This window comes from Podarcis gaigeae (assembly GCF_964106915.1).
Source record: "Podarcis gaigeae genome assembly, chromosome: 8".
Taxonomy (NCBI): domain Eukaryota; kingdom Metazoa; phylum Chordata; class Lepidosauria; order Squamata; family Lacertidae; genus Podarcis; species Podarcis gaigeae.
Window position 1 is genome coordinate 57,093,723 of NC_139684.1, and position 24,745 is coordinate 57,118,467.

General features: G+C 46.4%; 2 protein-coding genes and 2 long non-coding RNA genes across 8 annotated transcripts; 2 read left to right on the forward strand and 2 right to left on the reverse strand.

Annotated features, from left to right (window-relative positions):
* Nucleotides 1-1,572: 1,572 nt before the first annotated feature.
* LOC310850178 (IQ domain-containing protein C-like) lies at nucleotides 1,573-5,299 on the reverse strand. Of its 3 annotated transcripts, XM_083751303.1 has the most exons (5): nucleotides 4,845-5,299; nucleotides 3,910-4,053; nucleotides 3,410-3,722; nucleotides 3,027-3,145; nucleotides 1,573-2,354 (listed from the first exon to the last, which is right to left on the reverse strand). In XM_083751303.1, the coding sequence occupies exons 1-5, from the start codon at nucleotides 4,908-4,910 to the stop codon at nucleotides 2,316-2,318; spliced, it is 681 nt and encodes a 226-aa protein (XP_083607429.1). In that variant the 5' UTR covers nucleotides 4,911-5,299; the 3' UTR covers nucleotides 1,573-2,315. The 3 variants fall into 3 exon arrangements, with proteins under 3 accessions (XP_083607429.1, XP_083607427.1, XP_083607428.1); XM_083751301.1 differs by lacking the exon at nucleotides 3,027-3,145; XM_083751302.1 differs by lacking the exons at nucleotides 3,027-3,145; nucleotides 4,845-5,299 and adding an exon at nucleotides 4,776-4,823.
* Nucleotides 5,300-5,353: 54 nt separating this feature from the next.
* LOC310850290 lies at nucleotides 5,354-9,141 on the forward strand. Its single transcript, XR_014567278.1, has 2 exons — nucleotides 5,354-5,554; nucleotides 6,607-9,141. It is a non-coding gene; the product is annotated as an uncharacterized lncRNA (long non-coding RNA).
* Nucleotides 9,142-10,453: 1,312 nt separating this feature from the next.
* On the reverse strand, nucleotides 10,454-23,754 carry DCDC2B (doublecortin domain containing 2B). Of its 3 annotated transcripts, none has more exons than XM_083751497.1 (11): nucleotides 23,307-23,754; nucleotides 19,410-19,467; nucleotides 17,964-18,040; nucleotides 17,217-17,348; nucleotides 15,939-16,085; nucleotides 15,456-15,495; nucleotides 14,775-14,843; nucleotides 13,114-13,291; nucleotides 11,693-11,796; nucleotides 11,170-11,232; nucleotides 10,454-10,730 (listed from the first exon to the last, which is right to left on the reverse strand). In XM_083751497.1, exons 1-11 carry the CDS (start codon nucleotides 23,582-23,584, stop codon nucleotides 10,728-10,730), a joined length of 1,149 nt encoding a protein of 382 aa, XP_083607623.1. In that variant the 5' UTR covers nucleotides 23,585-23,754; the 3' UTR covers nucleotides 10,454-10,727. The 3 variants fall into 3 exon arrangements, with proteins under 3 accessions (XP_083607623.1, XP_083607622.1, XP_083607624.1); XM_083751496.1 differs by having other exon boundaries at nucleotides 10,454-10,727; nucleotides 23,307-23,751; XM_083751498.1 differs by lacking the exon at nucleotides 23,307-23,754 and adding an exon at nucleotides 21,409-21,476 and having other exon boundaries at nucleotides 10,454-10,727; nucleotides 17,964-18,105.
* LOC310850298 lies at nucleotides 13,295-15,932 on the forward strand. The gene is made up of 3 exons (XR_014567287.1): nucleotides 13,295-13,403; nucleotides 14,708-14,876; nucleotides 15,795-15,932. It is a non-coding gene; the product is annotated as an uncharacterized lncRNA (long non-coding RNA).
* Nucleotides 23,755-24,745: the final 991 nt, after the last annotated feature.

The following is a 24,745-nucleotide window of genomic DNA, read 5'->3' on the forward strand; positions in this document are numbered from 1 at the left end:
TCCTGCTACTGCTCTAATTGGAGCCAGATGTTTTCCTGCAGGCGGGGGGGGGGGGGGCTGGGCAGGAAGTTGCCTGGAATGCAGTGGATGAGTGGATGAGAAAGGGTGTTGGGGGAAGGAAGCCATCCTGCATCTAGGGAGTGGGAAAAGAAGGCAAGGCTTCTGGGTCCAGATGCCCCAAAGAGAGCCTGTGCCAGCCCAGGGTCTTCCCTGTTCCCATCTGTTGAAAGTTAGGAATGTGACATCTGTTTTTTGTATCCACATCATCAACTGTGTTGGGATTTCATGCACACAGCATCTCCAAGGCCACTGTCTCCAGTCACCCTGAAATCCTTCTGGGTCCTATCCTGCCCCACATTTTTTCAAGGCTTGTGTGCCACTTCTTTCTGTCTGTGCATGGGAAGGTTATTATGCCAGCTTCTTAAGTGAGGCTTAATATCATTTTCCTTATATTATCTGGTGTAAGGGGGAAGTTAATGAGTGATGCTTATGACCACCCCACCAAAACAAACATCTTTAGCTGGCAATTACTGTTGAAATTAAAACCTGACCTACCCAATTCAGTTTGGGTGGGGGAATAGAAAGGAGGGCACCACAAATAAAATTTATGTCTGCAAGAGTCTAAGATAGGCTTCCTAAACCTCAGCCCTCCAGATGTTTTGAGACTACAATTCCCATCATCCCTAACCACTGGTCCGGCTAGCTAGGGATCATGGGAGTTGTAGGCCAAAAACATCTGGAGGGCCGAGGTTGAGGAAGCCTGGTCTAAGAGGTTCTGGTTCTGCCAGAGCTAAGAGTCGAAAGGTCCTGGCTAAGTAAATTTCTTCCCGTTCCCTGAAAAGGGGGCAAATGTCTTGATCCCTACAAGTGTGGGTGATGAGACCCCAAACGGTGTTAGACATTCTCTCTCTACTGACCTGCCTCCTTGAGTCCCTTTAGGGTTATGAGCAGGACAAACAAAGGCACGTGCCATAGAACATACCACTTATCAAGCGACATCTATTCTTTAGGAGGGAACCATGATATACAAACTGCCAAAAAAAAAATACAGGTTCGGAAACTCCCTTCAACCGCTTGAAGGAAACAGGAAGTCAAAACTTCAGGCAGAGTCTCTTCTTTCTGGCCAGAACGGACTGCCTGGAGTTCTGCCAAACTGGGAGCCTGGAGGTTCTGAAGGAAACTGGTTCTTAGCCAGGCTTGTGCATGTGCTTGTTTAGTTTCAAGTAGTCATGACCGTATCTCTCCTCTCCCCAAAGAAGCCTGGGACCAGGATATTGGGTGCCTGGCCAGTGCTCTTGATAGCCATTTTATCCCTTTGAAAATCCAAGTTTCTAGCTGCAGAGAGGTCCTTTTTGCATGGGGCACCTTCTAAAGAGCATCTCATCAAAAGCAGGGGGACTTGAGTTCCTCTTTGGTCTCAGTAAGCCATGGTTTGGCCTAGTGCAACATGAGAACAAGGACAACAAAATAAGTAATGGAATAGAGACATCCAGGAGTTGTCTACGCTAGACACTTACAGTTCCCCTAGAGTCCAACAGCACTTGTTTTGCACATTTAGCAGAGAGCTAACACATTGTTCCCTCATTTTTTATGGGACACCTACATGATGATGCCACCCAGTTGTTATCCTCTTGTGTGTTCTCCACAGTATCGGCTTTTTCTTCATCCATCTTCCCTTAAAAGTCTCTGCACTACACCCGCTGTCACAGGTGTGCATTTAAATCTTTTTAGGTATTGTCCATGGAGGATGGAGAGGTGGTTGTGGGTGTGCTGATGCACATCTAAACACTGTGTGGCTTGAATGCAGCCTATTCTACAGAGGTTAAGAGCCATGTCTGTCACTTCACAGTGATATTTGTAAGCACTGGAGTACAGTTATGGGAGCTGAACTCTACGAAGCCACAAAGCTCCGCCTCCAATTTGGGACTTACCTCCTTCTGTTAAATCATCCACATGCAGCCAAGGTCAACAACCAACAGACTGCAGAACAAGCCAATACAGAGACCATAAAGGGTGCTAATAGCTTGTGTAAAGTTCAGATTTCATCCAAGGTAGACCAGCTATCAGTCTGTAGAAATGGGCTCTGAGCCTCACTCACAACAGATAAATTGGAAGAGAGTCTTCACTGTTGCTTTCACAAACATCAAAGGCTGGGGGCATGTGGAGTAGCCAGCTCCAGGGAACTACAAGCTTTTCCCTGCAGTCATGGTGGGAGCTGCTCCCCCAATGCTTTCTTCCCCCTGATGGCTGGTAAGAGCAGTTACATCTGTTTCTGTTTGACTGGGAACATAAGCTGGAGACCTCCAAGTCAGCAGTCACTCTGGGCTCCCCAACTTCTGTTTCAGGATCAAATACTATGAAGAGGGAGGGAGGGAAAAGAGAGAGAGAGGAAAGGAAGAAATAAGGAAATGAGTTGCAGATGAAGTATTGTCCTTTACACAGCACCTAGGGCACCATTGGTTCTGAAATGAATATTAAATTGTAATAAGCACCAGTACCCAGTGGCGTAGCGTGGGGGGTGCAGGGGGGGCGGCCGCACTGGGGGCGACATCTGGGGGTTAGGGTTAGGGGGCGCAAATCCATGGGTTAGGGGGCGCAAATTACTTGCCTTGCCCCGGGTGCTGACAACCCACGCTACGCCACTGCCAGTACCCACATTAGACTCCAATGGATAGTGCCTTTGACAGTTTTAGCTATTTGGTGCTGAACTGTCTGCGGAAGCGGACAAATGCCAGCTCCCTCGACTTGTAAAGTGAGATGAGCGCCGAAACCCCAGAGTCGTTCATGACTGGACTTGTCAGGGGTCCCTTTACCTTTTACCCACCCACTGAGATTAAAAGAAACGAAAGGTGAAGAATCATCCCAGACCCACCAGCTCTTTTCTCAATGGTGGGAGGGTGCTGTAGGCATCATCTTACAAAGGTGTGAACAAGAAGTCACAGCTCCGCACCACAGCACTGGCTCTCCTAGCATCTCCTCCCCATGCACAGGAGACACCCCATGGCTCCTTGAGGACCAGCTCTTATGTTCTTACGGCTGGCAATCGCTTGTTGCAGCCACAGCAGCTCCATGGCCAGGTGCTTTTGGTAGCACTGGAGGTCAGGCACAGCTTGGGGCATCTCTGGTACTCTTTGGAAATGAAGCTCTGCACAACAAGAGGTGCACAAAAGGTCAAGAAACCACTCTTAGTCTGCCCCTCCCCTTGTCTCTCCTCTCTGGTTGGCTCCTCTTCCCTGCCCCCCACTACCAGGTAAGTTTATTGGGGCAGGGACTTGCCTTTTCAGCATAAGCAAAAAGCACTATGTTGGGTGATGATGCTGAAGAACAGAGAAAAACAGCAACTGTACTGCAAAGCAAAGGAAGACAGTGGGTGGGAGCTTGGAGTCTCAAATTGTTCCACATGCCTTACCTTGGCTCACCCTCGGAGACTCCATGTTGAGGATCATGCTGCTCCATTCAGATGACATGCTACTGTGGTGCTTGCCTTCCTCACTTTCTCCTAGCAAGCTGCAAGCATTCCCAGGGGGGCTGCCCACAAGATGCTCCTCAGCCTCAGTTTCTGCCACCACTTCAGCTGGTGATTGCATCTTGCAATCAAGGTCTTTTTTGGAGAGTAGCTCATCTTGACGACAAAGCACTGCCTCCTTTTCATGCAACTTGTTCTTGTTGGCCCCTGGCTTTTGGACACTTAATTCCTTGGCTTTTATTGGTTTCTGGACAGACTATATTTAAGACAGTGGAAGAAGAGCACAATTTTCAATGCATGGCTGCAACATTAAGTATCACCCTCACTTTTACTGACGTCAGTTTTCATTTCCCTCTTCTCTTTCCTCCTTGTGCAATTAAAAGCCAGCGAAATTATAAGCACTGCCAGCTTCTACCAAGAGCAGAAAGAACCAGTCACCATACCTTTGGAAGAAACACTGGCACAGGCATGGAATGACTGTCCCACTTCAGCCAATCCAGATCCCCTTCAATCTCCTTGACGATGTTCTCATATTCCCCCTTTAAGCATTGAAATCTCTTCCTGACCAGGTAACCCCTGACATGAGCCTAGGAAGTAAATGAATCATAAAAAAATAACAATCACAAATTAGGAAGGAATTAAAGGCCATTAGCTCAAGCCTGGTTTAATAAGACAAGTCCACACAGGCCAGCCTTCTAGGGTTTCCATGAGTCCCCCCACTTCCTGGTCTTGTGGCTTTAAAAAGCAGCCCAACAAGCAGGAATTATATAGTGATGGTTTTTCTATCTCCACCTTTGCCAGGCTGCTGTAGAAGATGCAGGAGAAAGGCCAGTTAGGAAGTTGGCAGTCCTAGTATACTGCGCTCCTGACCCCAATCCCAAGAGAGGAGATGCTGGAGGCAGGAAAGGAAAGAAAGAGCTAAAGGCATATGTATGTGTGTATTTATATATTACATGCTACCACCACCACTTTTGAGAACTTTTCCCTATGGGCATTTTTTAACAGAAGCCGCCATTTCCATTTAAAAACAGCAACAGCAGAACAAAATGCTTTAAGCAGAGCAGTTTATTTGCTCCGAGGGAATCACTGAGGAAAGGGGTGGGATAGGTGAAATGTGTATTTACGCAAAGCAGGCCGTGTTGGGAAGGGAGAGTATCTGCTTTGCATGCAGAAGCTCCCAGTTTTGCATGCAGAAGCTCCTCTCGCCTGCTTTGAACCCACATCAAGCCTCCCGCCCGCCCAGGGCTGCTGCTGCTTTTCAGGGTCCCCAAGGGGATGAGGCCACGATAGCAAGCATGAGGACGAGCACCCCTAGGTCTGCCTTGAGTGACAGGTCCACCATGCCAACCGATGCCACCCACTATCCTGCTTCCGGCACCTGAAGAGTCAACACTCTCCTCCTCAGCATCAGTCGTTGCCGCTCTTCCTCGCTCTCCTCCATCATCTTCCTCAGCGTTGGCTGCCCTGGCAACCGCGCCTCTCGATGACGTCAGCGAAGCGCGACAACCGCGGGCTCTTTTCTTCTTCCTTTTTCCTTAAGTTCCTCAGAGCGGACGCTAAGTGGCGTTGTCCAGGCGCTCTCTTCGTTCTCCGGGCTGGATGACGGAGGCGAATGTCTTCCGTCATTTCCTTCCAAATTAATTGTTGGTACAATTACATCGGTCGAGGGTTTCTCAGCAGGCGCCTATAATATCGTTCACTGCATTTTTAGTCTCCTGTTTCTCCAAATAACTGCCCCTTATTTTAGGGCTCATCCTATACGCTAATCCCTTATAACTGAAAGATGCAGGTTGATATACCAGTATGATATGATATATTTAATGTAATATAATCTCCCCCCAACACACCTGCCCCCCCCCCCCACTGCCCGCAGCCAAGTCTTGTTGGCAACTGTTGGCGGCGAGCTCTCGCGAGACTTGTTCGCAAGGCATCGCGCATGCGCCTTTGAGCCGCGCCATTTTGGAACTGGCTGGCAGACTGGAGCGAGGCCTTGTGGGCGCGGCGGGGGAGAAACGGCGGCAAAGAGGAGCGTTCAAAATCCGGGATCCCGACTGGAGCTGCTGTGCTTTGCCGGAACTGGGCTGGCAGGTGAGAGTCGCGGCGGCGACAACGCTTCCTCCTTCTGCCACACCGCCGACCGGCCTGAGGGAAAAGGAGGCGGAGGAAACAATGTTTGCGTGGGGGGGCGGGGCTCGTCGGGGGGGGGGCGGAAGAGGGAGGAGAAGCCGGGCTCTGAGGCTCCCATAGTTCGGTCTTTCGCCCCCTGCCTCGAGCATGCGGCCTCTCCGTCCTTCCCCCGTCTCCTTTCTTCTTCCAAGGGGAAAAAATAATGGGACTGAAGTTCCGTTGGGGTCCAGCTTGGTCGAGGGGCGGCAGTTGGAGGCTGATTGCGAGGGAGGGAGGGAGAGTGTAGATAGGGCAACCTGGGACGGGGGGGGGGGGAGTCGTACCCGACTTTACTTGGCTATGAAATGGGAGGGGAGCATAGCTGTCAACTTTCAGATTCGAAAATAAGGGATCAGCAGCCTCGAAAATAAGGGATCCGCAGCCTCACCTGTCCCGGGGACAGTCTACGGGATATCTAACAATCCGGGATAACAGCGGGAAACGGCGCTGGAATAAGGGAATTTCCCGCAAAAAAAGGGAAGGTTGACAGCTATGGAGGGTAGGAAACGCGCGCGCACTCCCGCAGGTTAGGCGCTGAGATCCACGGGCGCTTTTCCTCCTCCGCCCCTTCTTTCTTTCCTCGGGTCTCGGATCCGAGCTTGCCACCTCTGGTGCGTAAGGGGGACTTTTCCCAAGTAACTCTTATGCCTTGGGGTTGCAACTGCAACTCCTCCTTTCACCGAGGACTGCCTTCTCTTCTGCTAGTTCGTTGGGCCAAGGAGCGTGCTTGGTGATAGTTTTAATTCCTCCGGTTTCCTTCGCGCCTGCCTCCTATGGTAGTATCGCCGTTTCACTCTGCAGTAAGACATTCTGACCTAACCCTTTTTGCTGCCGACTTTAGCGTATGCTTCCAGTGCAATCGGCATGGATTTCGTTGCATGTTCTTATTTTAAGGCTTGCTTGTTCACAAGTACATGGTGTTCTCGTCTGGAGAAGGGAACATTGATTGCATGTGTCTTGTCTCTTTTTCCCAGCCTGGCCTTCTAGGTGATCTGGATTCTGAACATGAGGCCTGGATATTTTGCAACCTGTTGCCTCAGCTTGTGGGGCAATAAAGGTAGCTGGATGTTGACCTGCAGAGTCTGCTTCGGTTGAAAGGGAAAACGTTGACTAAAAAGGGAATTGGGATTAAAACCAGCTCAGTCACTTTTCCACTTCAAACACTTCTGAAGTCTGCAGAAGCCACCTCATGAACTTTTGAAATTCTCTTTAAATTCAGGATAACACCTTGGACTACTATTTTCCCACATGGAATGGATAATTGTATAAACTTCTTAAGTTCTGCATACTACTTTCAAGAGCTGTTTTTGCTTTCTGGTTCAAACATTTCAAGCAAAACTGAGATTTAGTGCTTCTACGCAACAAAATGCCGAAAAGAAAATGTAAATTTTCTGTTGGGCTACAGAAGAAGTATACCTGTTTTAGAAGAGGTAGAGATGATTTTGAAGGCGAATGCATGATATGTAAACCAGGTACATTTGTCTCTGTGGCAAATAAAGGAGGACGTGACTTACAATCACACGTGGAGTCCGAAAAGCACAAAAAAGCAATTCGAGGCGAAGCTTCTTCAGCACAATTAACAGACTTTTTCATAAAACCATGTAGCAAATTGGAAGATGAAGTAACCGCAGCTGAAGGAACTTTTGCTTTTCACACTGTTAAGCACCACAACAGTTATAACGTGATGGCGTGCACATCAGGCCTACTGAAGACAACATTCCCAGATTCCAATATCGCAAGGAAGTTTTCAAGTGCAAAAACCAAGACAGAAGCAATTGTAAATTCTGTCTTGGCACCCGATTGTTTGGAAAATGTTTTGAAAAGCATTGAAGAAAATGACATATGTTATTGTGGAGTTTCTACTGATGGGAGTAACCATGGTTCAGTAAAGGTGTTTCCAATAGTTATTCAGTATTTTGACTGGAAAAGTGGTGGTTTGCAGTCCAAAATAATTGAAATGCGAAGCCAACCCAATGAGACTGCAGATACAATCTTGTCATACGTGAAGGAAACTCTTGAAAGTAAAGGACTGCTAAAGAAATGCATAGCATTCATAGGTGACAACTGCAACACAATGTTTGGAGGGATACGATGGGATTCAGAAGGAAGAAATGTGTTCGCAAAGTTGAACAATGAGCTAGATAACAAAACTTTAATTGGTGTGGGATGTCCAGGACACATTTTGAATAATTGTGTTCATCAGGCAGCAGAAACTTTGGACATTGATGTTGAGAGCATCATTTTCAAGATATACCAGTACTTTCACATCTATACAGTCCAAACGGAGCAGTTAAAGGAGTACTGTGAATTTGTAGATACTGAATACAAAAAGCTGCTATCTCATAGCAAGACAAGGTGGTTGTCATTATTTCCAGGCGTCAATAGACTCATTCGCGTGTTTCCAGCTGTCAAGGCATTTTTTCTCTCGCAGAATAATCCACCAACAGTGTTAAAAAGGTTTTTTGAGCACGCGTTTAGTGAGGTTTATTTATTGCACTTGCAGTCTCTCATGAGTATGTTTCACTCATATATTTTAGAACTCGAAAGGGAAAATAATTCAGTTGTAGAGGTTCTGAAAGTTCTGCTTTGTGTTCAGAATGTGCTCAATGAACATAAAAGCAACAACTTTATGTCCCTCAAAGTTAAGAGCCTTCTAGAAGAAAAGCGTAAGGAGGGTCTTGGTGCAGAGTGTAACAAATTCTATGCAGAAGTAAATAGCTTATATGACAGCTGCATAGAATATCTGGGAAAATGGATGGAGTCCATGAAAGAGTTTTCATGCTTCATGTGGATGTCTCTTAGTGAGTCACTTGAGTGGGATAAGGTAGAACTTTCCATAAAATTTCTCCTGGACAGGGATGTGTCCATAGATGATGTGAAATGCTTTGATCAATTCTGCAACCTCAAGAAGTTTGTGGATCAATACAAAGGTGAGGATAGGTTCATTAATCTTCAGGCACATCAGAAGTGGACCAAGTACTTTGAGACTTCCCAAAACATGTGCCACTCAGAACTTTTGAAGATTGCACAGTTTTTTTTTGCTGTTGCATCACATGATAATGCAAATATGGAACACATTTTCTCTTTGATGCAGAGTTGGTGGAGCAAAGAAAGAGGCCACTTATCCTTGGAATCGCTGCGGAGTATATTGCTAGTACAATATAATTATAAGCACTTTACTTGCAAGGAATTTCATGCTTATCTCTTAAGCAATAAGCAGTTGTTGAATAAGATAAGATCTACAGAGAAATATGCTTGGGCCAGACAACATCAGAAAGAAGAACAAAGTGCATTTGAAAGTGACATACCATGAGGTAATTAAAAGTAGAAGTTAGCAAATGTGTCCTCTTTTTTGTTCTTCAATATATGGCAACCTTAGTCTGGAACTGAGAGGAGTGTTATGCACTGTTGACACTAAATAAATGTTTTGTACTGACAGTATATGGTGAATGCTAATGTATAAGTTTGCTTGAAGACAGAGATGCATTATTAAACGGTCTGTCTCCCCACACTGCCTCATATTTAAATCAAGCCTTGCAATTATGTATTTGTGCCCCATCTCTCAGCATTAGTTCCCAAGGCAGTTTACAATGACATTTAAAAATCCATCCAAGAAATGAAAGGGCCCCTGAGCAAATGAATGGGGAGGGCACAGGAGGGTGACACAGCCAAGAGGAGCCTTGGGGCAGAGCAGCAGTCCCCTAGGATTGCTATCAGCCAGATAAGTCACTAAAGTGTAGTGCCAGTTCCCTCCCTTCAAAACATATTAGTATTAAAAGCTGAAAAACTATAGGAGAGCCAATATACTCGCACGCACCCTCCACTGGTATAGACCATCTAGCAGGACCATCAAGACATTTTCAATCCCAAATCTGGGTCAGAATCAATTTTATAGCAAATGTGGTTATAGTATGAACAAGAATTGAGAAAAAAATATTTTAAGACACAGTTTGCCAGTCTGACTTGCACTGCCACAATGATGTCTCCCAGCCCACATAAAGCCCCTGAACTCCTGGCTTACTGCCCCCTTGATCATGAGATGATGAGATTCCTTACCACCTTCTCCCTTGAAAAGTACTTAGAACTGAAGGAGGCAGTTGGACACCCGTTTCCCGCACGATGTGCTCTCAAGGCTCAGATTAATTCTACTGGACCCAACTTTTGCACAAATCCCTTGGAAAAGTGGTGAGTGCATGCACACTTTCTCTTCACACCCCTGGTTGATGTTAACTGTCGTGGTTACAGGTAGGTAGCCGTATTGGTCTGCCGTAGTCGAAACAAAAAAAAAATTCCTTACAGTAGCACCTTAGAGACCAACTAAGTTATTGGTATGAGCTTTCATGTGCATGCACACTTCTTGAGATACACTGAAACAGAAGTCTCCAGACCCTTATATATTGTGAGAGGGTGGGGAGGGGTATTACTCAGAAGGGTGGTGGGAATTGCAGTCGTTAACAGTCTATCAGCTAATCACCCATTCCCACCACCCTTCTGAGTAATACCCTCCCCACCCTCTCATTATATATAAGGGTCTGGTGACTTCTGTTTCAGTGTATCTCAAGAAGTGTGCATGCACATGAAAGCTCATACCAATAAAAAACTTAGTTGGTCTCTACTGGAAGGAACTTTTTTATTTTGTTAACTGACCTGTTTACCCATTCCCATATTTGTGTGTGTGTCACTGTATTAAACTAGCAAGTATCAGTTGTCTCACATACACAGTCCCATTGAGGTCTGCGCCCCTTTCCGCCTCCTGGATCCCACCACCACAGCCCACCTCTGTGATGTGATCCTCAGATGTACATTCCAAAGTAGAGAGCATTCCAATGCTACATCTTTATTGTAAGAACATCCATAAGATAAGCATTTGAGTCGAAGATTGCACAAAACCAGCATGTTGTTGTTTAAGGATCTCACACACACGCATATCTAGGAAAAGCCTTGCCGGGTCTTTGTGTTACCACAGTCTTTTCTCAGGTGAAACAAAGTTTCTTCAAGCCGGATGGAAAGGAGGCTTTCTTGTCACTTCTTCCTGTGAGTCACCAACAGAACACTGAATTGTGTGAGCCTTCTGTAGTTTCTCAATATTCTCAACCTACTTGATGAATAAAGAATTAGAAATTAAAAAACAAGGCTAGTGCTGTCTCCAAAAAATATTGAAATAAGCATCTAGAGGGCTTTGGAAAGAAGGGTGAACTGGGGTGCAACTGCTGGAGTAGGAGGGCTGTAGGAAGAGAACAGAGATGGGGGACTGTGGTGTCCCAGGTGTTGCTGGACTACAACTCCCATCATCCCTGACCATTGGGCCATGCTGCCTGCAGGGGACAATGAGACTTGGGAATCCTGCAAGATGTGGAGGGCCACTGATGTACCCCACCCCTGTCTTAGAAAAAGGTAACACGTGCAAGAATAAATGGTATTTTGTGCTCAAGTGATTAACCACCTTTTCTAAGGTGAAGGGGTTAAACTATGGATACTTTTTTTCTGTGAAAGGTGCTGCAGACAATATGCACATTTCTATGAGACAGCTACTTTACCTTCCTGCATTGCAAAGCTTCACTTTTGGGCACAACTTCCTCTTCTACAGTCTCTGCAGCTTTCTGGAAAAAAGGGGAGATAAAATTGAAGAGGCCCAAGAGGATTCACAACACACACAGCTGGAGAAGTGCTTTGTTGCTCCATACAGCAGTAAGTCCCAGTGAAGAAAATGGGATTTGCTTCTGTGTAGAGGGCTGTACAGTAAGTTGGCCACAGCCACAAAGCCAGCTGCTTTTTAGAATCATGGCCACAATTGGAATGTAAAATTTAACAACAGGCTCCTTGTGTGAGGATGGAGATCTAAAAAAGCTTTCAGCTTTCGAGTCAATGTAAAGGCAAAGAGACTCCAACCCAATATTCAGAGTTCTCCATAACTCCTCCCCCAGGCACATTTTGAGAGTGAATTCTTCCTGCTGAAGTTTCGTCACCCACTGGGATTCTTTGCGGTGGTGAGAGTTTCCATTCATAAAATCAATCCAGAAGATGTTGACCTAAAGAGAGGCCCACATAACCCCCTCATACCTGGTCAAGAGGCAATTCCACCTGCGTGTTTTCATCATCTCTGATTTCCTGGGCATTCTGTATCTCTTCCCTTACACCTTTTATTTTGTAAACACTTCCTTCATCTGTAGGAAAATAAAACATTTTGAGAAAACATTATTTCGTATCCTGGGGCATCCTTACCAGAGGAAATGGGATTGCGAAGGCAGCCTACCCAAATGGCCTGCAAGTCTGAAGCCTTCTTCACTTTGGGGGAATCCTATGACCTTTCCCCTTAAAATTAGGGCACCCTTTCATTTCACCCAAGAGGTACTTCTGAATAACACAGCTACGTCATATTCCAGAGAAGCTTTCAACATCTCTCACACATGATGGATGGGATTCACTACGCCAAAACACAGTTCTTGCCACCAAGTAAGGACAAATTCATGGAAGACAGGAAGACGGAACCTTCAGGGGGCACAGCCTAAATTTAAATCAAGCTGGCTCAACCCGAGACCTTCCACAACCTTCACAGCACACACACCGGTCATACTACATGTGGTTGGGCTTTATGTGAATTCTACCATCTTTATTACTACTGTATTAAGGATACTACAATGCAATAAATACTACAATACTACAATACCAATAAAGACATTTGGTTGGCCTGAATGAATACACTGCCCCCATAGGGATTTGAGTTTTATTTTTAATGACCAATGAGGCTATCTTTGTGTTATGTGCAACATTCATTCATTTATAACATTTGTACTCTGCTCTTCAGCCCAAATTCGAATCCCTGCGGCGGGGTGCGCTCCCACTGCTCGGTCCCAGCGCCTGCCAACCTAGCAGTTCGAAAGCACCTCCGGGTGCAAGTAGATAAATAGGGACCGCTTACCAGCGGGAAGGTAAACGGCGTTTCCGTGTGCGGCTCTGGCTCGCCAGAGCAGCGATGTCACGCTGGCCACGTGACCCGGAAATGTCTCCGGACAGCGCTGGCCCCTGGCCTCTTAAGTGAGATGGGCGCACAACCCCAGAGTCTGTCAAGACTGGCCCGTACGGGCAGGGGTACCTTTACCTTTACCTTTACTTCAGCCCAAAAGGCTCCCAGAGTGCCTTACATGCAATCAAAACAAGACAGGCTTATCAGCTAAAAATTCACACAGCACGCAAGGGAAAAGGAACAGGGAGGGGAGAGGAAAATCAAAAACTCAGGCACTACACAGCTGTTCCTATATTGACCAGCTGGCACACTTCAGGGGCAGGTGGGGCCTGATGGAAATGATCCTCCAGCAAAGCTGCTTACATTAGCCCTGTTGCTTCCCATCTCTTCCCCTGAGGCAGCCTGAGAGAATGGCTGCCCCCAGGATGACAGTTGAGGGAAGGGAGAGGAGGAGGTCTGGTGGGGCTGGCTTAGCTGACAGAGATTCCAAGCAAGAAAGCCTCCTTTTCCTTTTTACCTTGGTCAGAATTCTGGTTTGAGTTCCTCCTGATACGCCCGACCTGGCCTGGCTTGGCATGGAAGATGGAGTCTGCCTCCTTGCGCAGGTGCTTCCTGCCTTTCCGCGTCACCGCGAAAAGATTCTGGCTGCTCTCCTTCTGCACAATCCCTGTGGACTGCACTCTCCGAAGGTTCAGCTGCAAGTGTGAGACAATTTTATCATTCTCAGGAGAAATTTATTTATAGGAGTGGTGCCTTATTTGAGCTGGGAGCCCCACCATCTCCACATTTATGAGTGCTGATGCTCAGGTGAGATGTTTCTTCACAATCACACAAGTTGCCATGGCTGTCACTTGTGAGCTCCTACACTCACATTTCATTGCTGACACAACTAAGCTCTTTCCACCAAAAAAAGAAAGGTAGTGTGGTGTAGTTGTTAGAGTGTGGGACTAGGACCCAGGAGACTAGGGCTCAAATCCCCACTCGGCCACTGGGTGACCTTGAGCCAGTCATAGCTTCCCAGGCTAACCTACCTCCCAGAGTTGTGAGGATAACAGTGGGGAAGAGAACCACGTGTGCTACCTTGTCACTTTTGAGCTGGCCATCGGGTTTGAGGGAGAAGCAGGGCTGTTTCCACACAATGATTGCTAAGGTGGAAGACACACCACAGGGGACTTTTCCCACTCCATATTCTCATGCTGAAATGGCAGACTTGGGTAGCCAGAGAACAAGTGCTTTCAGCACATCCATCATTTGTCATCACTCTCTAATTCTAGAGGGTGGACTCAATGGCAACCTCATGGAGATTCACCCACTTTGAAAATGCACCATCTCAAATCGGGGTGTGGAGTCTTCCTGGCCCAGTGGGCCTGATGACCTTCTGTTCCCACCCTCACAGGGTCATTACGATGCTAGCTGCTTGGGGGCTGCAGCAAGAGGAGCTTGGGCAGGCCGATGCTTGGCAAAGCTGCATTCTGGAGGGATTGGCTGTGCAACCATGGGTTGAGTTCACCTGCTGATGGGCAATGAACCATGATCAAATGCCCCACAGGGAATTTGGTCATGCAGATGATCTACCTACGTCTATACCTGATGTTACATTTGCAGAGCTAAGCAGGATCCAGTATGGTTTAAAACTGGATGAAAGACCATGTGTTGAGATTCCTGCATTGCAGGGGACTGGACTATAACACCTTTGGGTTACCTTCCAACTCTGCAGTTCTGTGAATCTATTATTCTATATGACATCAGGTATGGGGAAGATGGGTGTAGTTTGGGGAAAACAGTCTCACAGGCCAAACTGGAACCCACACAGGGCCAAATCTGGCCTGAAGTCTGGAGATTGCTCACCCACCCCTGTCTTAAATGGTTCAAACATTTGTCCCAAATGGCATATTAAGAGCCACCGTTTGCTTTTCGGGGGGGGGGGGCAGATAGAAGTATTTAATGATGGAAGGGAGAGATACATACAATAAAAACATGTTTTTTAAAATATGACATCAATGAATTTTTAAGGCTGCATAAACCTTAGGGGGTCTTTGTTAAGTTCTTTGCAGTAATATTATTTGTGCACTTTTACTGATGACCATGTAATCACAAGCTCCATTTTTCAGTCAACACAAAAGAGAAGTGTGAGGAGAAGCCCCCATTTCCCCAGAGCTGCTGTTTGTGTTTCTCTACCTGTTGTGGCGGTTCAAGGAGTGCTGAGTCACTGGACCCCTCTAGCGGAGCCAGGTGGAGCTTAGCTAACTGGAAAAAAGAAGATATAAAATTCCCGCCAGGGTAATTGTGAATAAATCAAATTAATTGTTAACTTAACCCAAGGCTGCTTCATTTTAAAAAAGACAGGCAGACCCAGAGGGCTGGAATTCCGAGTAGAGGAACCAAAGCCTATCTCTACATTTCAATTGGGTTTTGAGCCGTGGCAATGGAAAGTGCAGACTTTTGTGGCACAACATCAGGAAATCCTATGCACTGAGATTTAGCAATGTGAGATTTTAGCTTCCCTGTGATCTCTTTTATTTGATGAAATGGGGGTGGACCAGCCCAATACATCACACAGGGAAGCAAGCGTTTTGCAGAAATCACACTATTTTTGAAGAATCTAACATCTCCTTGGGTACTACCTGATGGTCACTGGAAACCCTTTTTTAAAAAATGGATTTTCCCCAGAAAGGGAAAATCTAGAATAAAATATTTTTCTCATAAAATATCTGAGAAAAAACATGGGCTGCCCATTCTGCATGAGCACCACCAAACCCACATATGACACACCGACCCATCTGGAAGTCTTGTCCCCGCCCTTCCCCCTGGCCAGAATCCCTGGTCAGCCCCACCCCTGGGGAAGTCAGCAAAACTCACCCCTCGATTGTGGCTCATTCTTCTGCTATTTGAGTGGTCCCTGTAATCATAGAAGCAGGAAATTTACTGCGGCCCACACCCGGATAAATTTAGTTAGGGAAAGAGGGTCTGGACAGGTCAGATTTATTTTAAAATAATAATTCTTATAGTGCTAAAAAGTTGCCTTTGGTACGTTGTTATAACTGCTATTGTGTTGTTTTACTATGTAATTAGGACATTGTTTTTGCACTGTTTGATTTTGAAATGCATTCCTGTTTCCTTGCTTGTAAGAGCATTATTTGTTTTGTAGAAAAGCGGCCCACAAATATGATTATGATTGATTTTTATTTTGTTTTAAAGGGCTATGTTTGGAACAAGAGGGACTGAACAAGTTTTAGCAGCATGAACACAACCACGAAGGAGTGGGAGGGACTGGTGTTTACGGACTTATGGCCATCTAAGGAGTGGCAATTGAACCGGCCCCCATTGACTTCAGCCACCTACCGAATTGGCTGGTGTGTTATCTTTGGGGGCACCAGCAATTCGAAGTAGGGCAGGTCTTTGTACTTCTCCAGGCCTACCGCCACGTAGTAGTTGCCGCTCACCAGATCTTCACCAGTGGAAACGGCTTCGCCATTGAGCTTGCAGAGCCTGGCCAGAAACAGAAAAGCAAGTATCTATAACACGCAGGGAAATCTAAACTGGGAATGAGATTGAGGATGGAGAGAAAGTTCTATATTTGAATGGAGAAGGACCATAGCTCAGTGGTGCAGCACCTGCTTCGCATGCAGAAAACAACCTTTGCATGGGAGAGAACCCTGGAAAGCCACTGCCAGTTAGTGTGGGCAATACTGAGCCAGATGGGTTAATGGTCCGCCTCAGTATAAAGTAGTTTCTGAAACTTCACTATAAATCTGAAGTGAAACTAGCAAACCAAAATGCTTACAACGCCTTGAGAACAAACTTTGCACCTTTCTGCATTACTGTATAATAATAATAATAATAATAATAATAATAATAATAATAATAATAATAATAATGATGATGAAGAAGAAGAAGAATTGGTATTCTATTCAAACCTACTGTACAAAAACCTACTGTACAAAACAATGTGGGTTTAAATGTCACTGTCTTCCCTAGGGAACTGTGTTGACAGCTTGGGACTTTGAGCAGAATTGCCAAATTACAGTTCCCTAAATTCCTTGGGAGGAAAACCATGACAGTGATGCCAATATGAAACAGAGTGCAGATCTCTTCCTACAGACCATGTGGTTGCTTGTAACCCCCAGTCAACATATTCCTAGGAATGGGCACTTTCAGAGGAAGAATCTAGCAATTCCAATTACTTTTATTTATTTATGGCATTTATACCCCACTTCTCCTTCAAGCTCAAGGCGGGATTCTTCCCCATTTTATCCTTATAACAACCCTGTGAGGTGAGTTGGGCAGAGAGTAACTGGCTGAAGGCCGCCCAGTGAGCTTCATGACTGAGTAGGGGTTTGAACCTTGGTCTCCCATCCAATGCTCTAACCACTACACCTTTGGAAAGGCAGCCCCATACGGCAAGCATCTCATTCCCAGCTGGTTTTTCTACTTGTAAACTACTTAATAGTCTATTTTGGCACTAAACAACACATAAATAGCCAGTGTTCCAGAATTCAATAAGTCCCACATAGAGGTGCCTCCTAGGAGACAAAAACCTTTGGGTCCATTTCCCAAAGAATCTCGTTGTTGGAAAGCGAAAGGCAGGCAAAAGGGGTGGAGCTTGTTCAAAGTACTCACCTTCTAACAGCCCCAGTCCGCAGGTTCGCCTTGACTGACAAGATGGACAGGACGGCACTCCACTCTTGCAGGGTGCTCTTGTTGAGGATCAGGCGGAAGGGGGGGCTTAGCAGGTCCCCGTTGCGAAAAACACTTCAACAGAGAAGCAAAGGGACAGGCTGCATAGGGCATGATTTCCATAGTCGCCTGTATGTGTAAGCTCTCCATTCCTTTGGGAAGGGGCGTGGCTCTGTGGCATGGTTGCATATGGAAGGTCCCAGTTGAAACCCCAGTGGCACTTGGTAGGGCTGGGAGGGAACCTGGCCTGAAACGTTGGAGAACCACTGCCAGTCACTGTAGACAATGCTGACCAAGATGAACCAGTGTATGAATGGTATACACTGATGGTATACAATGTCGACCACCAAACCCACCAACTACATACAAGACACTTAATGCCACTGTTGCTTCAGGAACCTCCAAGCCGCCTTGCACCCAACAGGTACTCAATTCAGATTTATACATTTTTGCTAACCACACACCAGCTAAAAGCAGCACAAAGCCCTTGTGCCAAGACATTTACCCCTATAACAGTCAAGAAACATGGCTTGAATCAAGCCTGGAGTGAGGGACGGGGCATGTTCTGCCTTCAGACCCTTTCCTAATAATCCCTGCACTCCCCCCACCACCACTGTCCAAAGAACATTTGTTTTAGTTCTCTACTGCTCCAAAGGGGAAATTGTCAGAAAAAAACAGGGAGTCACTCACTGTATAATGCAGGGCAAGTTCGCCTGCTTCCTCCACTGTGTCGAAACACGCATCTTCTGGGGAATAACTGGGTAGCTCTGAAGACCAGAAACACCAAAATTGTTATTGACAACAAGAGATCTCCAGCCGTGCTCTTGGTGCTCTGCAGATAAGCATAAACAGAAAAGAGAGACCAACAGGGGTCTCTACCCCAGCAACCTTACAATCTGATTTTTGGAAGACCAGAAGAGGGGAGGGAGGACCAAGTCTGACAAGCGACGGACATGGGGTGACTCAGAAGACAGAGGCAGCCCAGGAAAGCCTGACAGGTTTATGCATTCTAGAGTTCAAACTCGGAATTTGAAACCAGACAGCCAACAACAGGTTAAATGGGCTGCTGCCCTCCCTGCTAAGCCCAGAACTATGGCACACAACAGTGAATCATTGTGGCCTTGGCAGGCCTGTTCCTAAGAGGCACTGCTAAGACAAGGTCTTTCTGTTGTCACCAACACAGAAAGAAGCCTCCTTCACAATGGCTTGCTGAGTGCACATCCTGCTGCTATAGTGACTAAAGCTTTACACAGCTCAGTTGGTAGAGCATGAAACTCTTGATCTCAGGGTCATGAGTTTGAGCCCCAAGTTGGGCCAAAGACTCCTGCATTAAAGGGGGTTGGACTAGATGACCCACGTGGTTCCCTTCCAACTCTTACAATTGTATGATTTTTAGTCTTGTAAGGTGGATGGGACTAACTCAAGGGGTTCCACTCAGCCTGAGGAAGATTCAGACCTTCCTCCGCAGATTTACTCTTCAGAGGTTAACCTATATAATTCATATCACCATCTTCAATGAGTGGACCATTCTGTACCCCTCCACTGCTTGCCTTTTGACCTAAGTGGAATCACAACAGTGATAGATAGTTCAAGGCCTTGTTGCTATATTTAAGAGAAAAATCAGTGGGTGGGTGGGTGAATAACTTATTTGCATCAGCCACCAGGCATTGCAATTTGTGTACAAACACACACACATTATTATTATTATTATTATTACTACTACTACTACTACTATTTGTACCCCCACCCATCTGACCGGTTGCCCCAGCCATTCTGGGTGGTTTCCAACAAATATAAAAGCATAATAAAACACCAAACATTTAAAATCACTTAAAGCTGCTTTCTACTGAGCCTAAAAACATGGAAACAGGCAGTTCAGAGCCCTCTTGCAGGTTTGCTTCACTGCATTGGCTTCTCAGAGACTGGACTATATTGGAGTGGGTGGGCCAAGCAGAGAGAGTAACTTCCAGACTGTAAGCCTGAAGGCAAAGCTTATTCTTTTGCTTCCACAGTGCCTAATGTGCCAATAAAAGTTTGTGTGTGTGTGTGAAAACCGCTCTGGACTGCTCATCCTTTAGAGCAGCATCATCTGCTTACAAACAGCCGAGGCTTTCCCTGCCCTGCTCTGGAACTCACCTGCACTCTGTCTTTCTTCTGGTTCCCATTGAGCTGCTTCATTCCAGGGTTTAGGTAGCTGTCAAAGCAGTGAGGGAAGAAAATGAACAGGGTGCGCAAGCAGAGGTCAAATCCCAGCTCAAGTCTGGCTCACTGATTGGGTCTGGTTAAGTCTACTGTTGCCAAGTCTCATTCTCCTCTGCTATGGATTGGACATGTAATTTAGCTTTACAGCTTCTTGTTTGGTGGAATTAATGTCCCATGACGAAACCAATGTGATCTTTATAAACAGCAACATTTGGGTGATTAATTAAAAAAACTAGTTGGATCTGCAACAAAGTGCTGCGGTATAGCAGGGGTGCCCTCCAGGACTTGCAGGGGTGAGAAAGTAAGCAGGCACCAGCAGCACCATGGCCACTGCTGCTGCTGCTGCTTTATTGCCAGTGTTCGAAATTAGCCAAGAGCCAGGCACATTTTGAACCTGACTATCGGCCACTTGCGAACAAATGAAGATGCCAGGGAGTCAGGATGGCACCTGACATCTCCATCATCTGGAGGTACATGCCTGGGGATCATTGGATCTTGATTGTTTTCACACACTAATATCACATCCTGTGGAATTCTATCCATTATATTTTATCTGCACAATCGGAACAAATTTCTAGAACCAGTTTTTTTCCCTGTGCAGCCTGAACAGCAGTGGTGAACAACGTTAATTGTTGGGCAAACTTAAAGTTATGGTGTTCCCTTGAATCCCGCCCCTCTCCCAGAAAATAGTGACTCTTTGGAGGCAACCAAAGCCAGAGACACTATGGTTTACAAAAGCCAGAAACGACCCCCAACTTCGTACTGTAACAGCCCTCCAAAATGCTGCCTCTGTCTGTCTCACACCTACCTTTCTCTTCTGCCAACATCCCTAACTGTCAATGACCATTAAAATCCCCCAACGCTCTTGAGGAGCAAATAAAGACTAGGGTCGTAATCCAGTCTCTAATATAGGATTATGACTACTGTACTTCTACAAATTATACACTTTTTGGCCCAAAGGCCCCCAGAGTGGGAAACGGCATGTTAAAACAAAATATTTATTTCTTTAAAATATTTATAAACTGCCTACTCCCATAAAATATATTAAGGCAATGTACAACAATGCACACACACACACACACACACACACACACACACACACACACGTAAAGTGCCACAAAACAGTACAAAACAATCATAAAAAAGACTGGCTCGTCTTTTTTAAAATTGAAACAACTGAACAGGCCTGTCGACATAAAAAGATCTTCAAGAGACACCTGAAAGTCAAAAGCAAGGGATGCCCTCTTCTGGTTAGTGGCAGTGATCAAGCTGGGGTCCTTATTTCATGGAGTGCAATAAATGCTACCATCAAATCAGCAAGCAAAGGCAGCCAAATCACAAGAGGAAAAGCCTCCCCAAGCAAGATTGCTTACAGGTGAGTTCACCAACCCTCCACACAGCACCTAGAAGACTGTACAGACAAGAAGAACCACTTATCTAAAAAAATGAGAAACATTTCTAGAAATATTAAGTCCAACATGCCCCCCATTATTTCTAGCAAAATATAGCCCCTCAATAGAAGCCTTATTAGACTTGTGTGCCCTGTCCTCCCGAAACCTCAGCCTTGACCTCCAAAGTCAAAAGCACTTGCAGAAATGTTCTAGTTCTCTCCTAATAATAATCACAATGATTCACCTCAGTCACTCTCCACAAGTCTCAGGCAAAGGGCTGAGTCACCTCTTCTCTCTGGGACCCTCCAAAAGCCACCAGACTTTGGACACCCACCCACCCCTGTTTTGGGCCATGTTAGCTGGGGCCGATGGGAGCTGTAGTCCAAAGCATCTGAAGGGCACCAGGTTGAGGAAGGCTGCACTAAACATTGACCACCAGATACACCGCTCTTTAAATCAGCCTTTGTTGCCTGCCAGAAGACTGACTGTATTCCCAGCGGACTGTGGGATAAGAGGCGCTGTAATTCAGACTGTTCTGTTACCTTGCACATCAGCTTTGTATGTCAGGAGCCCACGCATACACAATACTTGCTGGGGATAATGCCTGTGATGTTTGTGGGCTGACATCACATACTTGCTGCTGTCACAATCCAGGAGGGGAGTCTCCCTGGGACACACAATCCATTGTGGGGCATCCTGTATGGGTATGGAAATCACAAATGGGGAGAGATGTTGCTGTGGCACTCAGGTCTTCCTTGTGCGCTTCCCAGAGGGCCAGAGTAAGAACAGGATGAGAGACCCTCAAAGTGCCCCTATTTTCCAGGGACAGTCCTGGATTTACAGAAACCATCCTGGTTTCTGATTTGATCCCAGAATGTTCGGCTTTTCTTTTCATCAGAGAAATGTGGGAGAGGATGCAGTTATGTGACCCCTGAGCTAAGGAGATAAGTAACTGTGCAACCTTTAGAATGGGGTTGCTATATTCCCAAGAGCAAAAATCCAGACAAAGTTGTTGACCAAAAAACAAGTTAAGTCTTTGGGCCTTTGGGGGATTTTTTAAAGCATTTTTATTTTAAAAATCACCCTAGTTGCCCGGCCACCATTTTTACAATCTGATTCCCAGACGTGTCCAGGAAAACCCAGACATATGGCAGCCCTACTTTAGAAGACATCTGAAGGCAGCCCTGAATAGGGAAGTTTTTTAATGTTTAATATTTTATTATAGTTTTTATATACTTTGGAAGCCACCCAGAGTGGCTGGAGCAACCCAATCAGATGGGTGGGGTATTACTCCTCCTCCTCCTCCTCCTCCTCCTCCTCCTACTACTACTGAATAGGACGTCTCTATTTTCATCAGAGAAATGTTGGGGGGTAAAGGGTGATGGGCTAGATTGCCACTGTCCTGATCCAGCAGGTGGGCTCTGCTCATGCTCTTAACTTCCACTCATGCCATCAGGACTCATGTAGGAGATCCTACCGCAAGGAGGCTGGAGGGTGGCAACACGAAAATGGGCCTTTTCTGCAGTGGCTCCCTGTTTGTGGAATGCTCTCCCCAGAGAGGTTCAGTTGGTGCCTTCATTATACACTTAGGTGCCCAGAGAAAATGTTCCTCTTCAACCAGGCCTTGAGCGGAATGACATCCGATGCCCTTTTAATGTGTGGTGGGAGGGGGCATTATTGGGTTGTCTTTGTTCTTATGCTTATTATGTATTTTGTGTGTGTTTTTATATGAGAATTTTATGATGTGAACGGCCCTGACATCTACGGCTATAGGGCAGCATGGAAATTTAATAAATAAACAAATAAAATACCACGTGCCAGCAGAGGGAGCTCTCTGAGTTTTCTTATAAGACGACTTGCCAGACACAGCGAGATTGAGTGTCTATTTCTAGTCACCTCCCAAACATATTCCTAAAACGCTCACAGCAACGAGGCGGCTGTATGTGAAAACAAAAACAGTGGATAGGATCAGGGACAGCATATGGGAGAAAGGGTTAACTCTGTTTGACATGGCCTTTCAGGTTTAAATGACCTCCCCCCCAATCCTGTTATTTGCTCAACAGCAGAAAACGTGCACATTGAACCAGCACGTTTCCCTACAGAGCTAACTGCAGCTTGGGAGGACAATTTTTATCTGCGGAAATGGTGCAGGACAGCTGTGCTGAAAGCCTAACTCCCCTCTACGCAGTCGTCCCCCCCCCCACACACACACACAAACACCAGCAGCTACTTTCAAATAAAAATGTGGTATCCTGCAGTGTCCCAGGTGAGAAGACACCCTCATTTTTGGTAGGAAATCAATGCCCTCATAGCTGACTTCATCCCTCCCTGCCTGTCAACATAGCTAACAGGTTCACAGTCGGTGGAGCTGATTTTCTGCAGAGAGCATGGGATTATTTGGGGTTGGGGAGGGGGGCACAGCCTCCAAGTGCCTACTCACTCCAGTCTCTTGAATCTCTCAAAGCCTCCTGCAACGTACTGGCACCCATTCTGCAGCTCGCCCAGGTCGGAGACCCGATGACCGTGCCGGGGGGTGTAGATGCTTCTGATCGCCGTGGGGGCGTGGATTGTGCTGGTCACCTCGTTCAAAAAGGCCTCAAAGGTCAGGAACCGCCGGTGGCTCACCACGAACTTCCTGCCATGGAAGAAGGGGTCCCCGTTGCGATACACCATCACGTTCTTGGCCACAGGCGCCACTGCCACTGTCCCTGAGCTCATGTCCCTCTGGCCTGTAGGTACCAGCAGGTTGCTTATCTTGCAAATCCCCTTGGCCAAAGTTGGAAAGCGGAGCAATGGGGGCAGGGGGCAATCCTAGTGAGCTCCCACCACTGCAAACCCTTCCAGTCTGAGCAGGGCCTCTTTGCCAAGGTCTGTTCTGAGAGAGCAAGGCTTGCCGTTTCCATAGCTGCCAGCTCAGCAGGGGAGGAGGAAATATCCTTGTCAGGCCAGGAAGCTGAGCCACATCAAGAGCGAGAGGGAGGGAGGAAGAGAGTGAGTCACTTTTGGCTTGCCATGGACACCGATCCTCCCTTGAACAACATTCACAGTCCAGGTTCCTTCCTTTGACTTCAGAACCTATCTAGTTCTCAGGCCCGCAACATGGGCATGTGCAGAGTTCCTCCCACCTAGGATTATAAACGAGTCTTCCAGGCCCTTCTCACTTATGTTGAGAAGTGATGCCACTGGTGGACACAGCTTGGGAACGTATATTTTCACACTATATGCAATACATTTATTTTGCAAAGGAATTTGCAATCCTTCCTGTGCTTGCCTACCTAACAACTCGGCAAGGTAGTCCATTGTTAATTCCAATTTACAGATGGAAAAAAAAGAGGTCGAATGTGTTGCCTACCCACTGAAGCCACAGGACTTGCCCCTGGGCTGCTTATTTGTCAAAGCAAGCTCTATACACCCTGGCAGGACTAAGTACTACAGTCCCAAACAGCCGTGTTATAACTCCTGTGATGCAGAGCCGATTGTTTCTTGGAGAATATTCTGTGAATATTCACAGAACCTGGTGCTCCATAACCATCTCCCTGCATTGGGCATTGCTGTCCAGCCAGGTAGGAAATGTGGCTGCCACCTCTGATGATCACGGATGGTTTGTATTCTGCAATTCAGTACAAGAACAGAAAAAAATGCAGATACTGTAGTGGCACAAGGGGCAGAATCCAGATTCTCCAGAATCTTAACTTTTCTCAGGGGGGGAAACATAGCCATAAACCTTGCAAAGGATGTGGGTAAATCTGACCACAGCAGGCCCACTTGTGCACAGCATCTTGCTTGTACCCACAGAAAGCAGCATTGGGGCAGAAGTGATGGTTTGGTACTAGGCAGGGGACACTCCTCTGGAGTACTGGGTGCATAAGTCTGAGATAA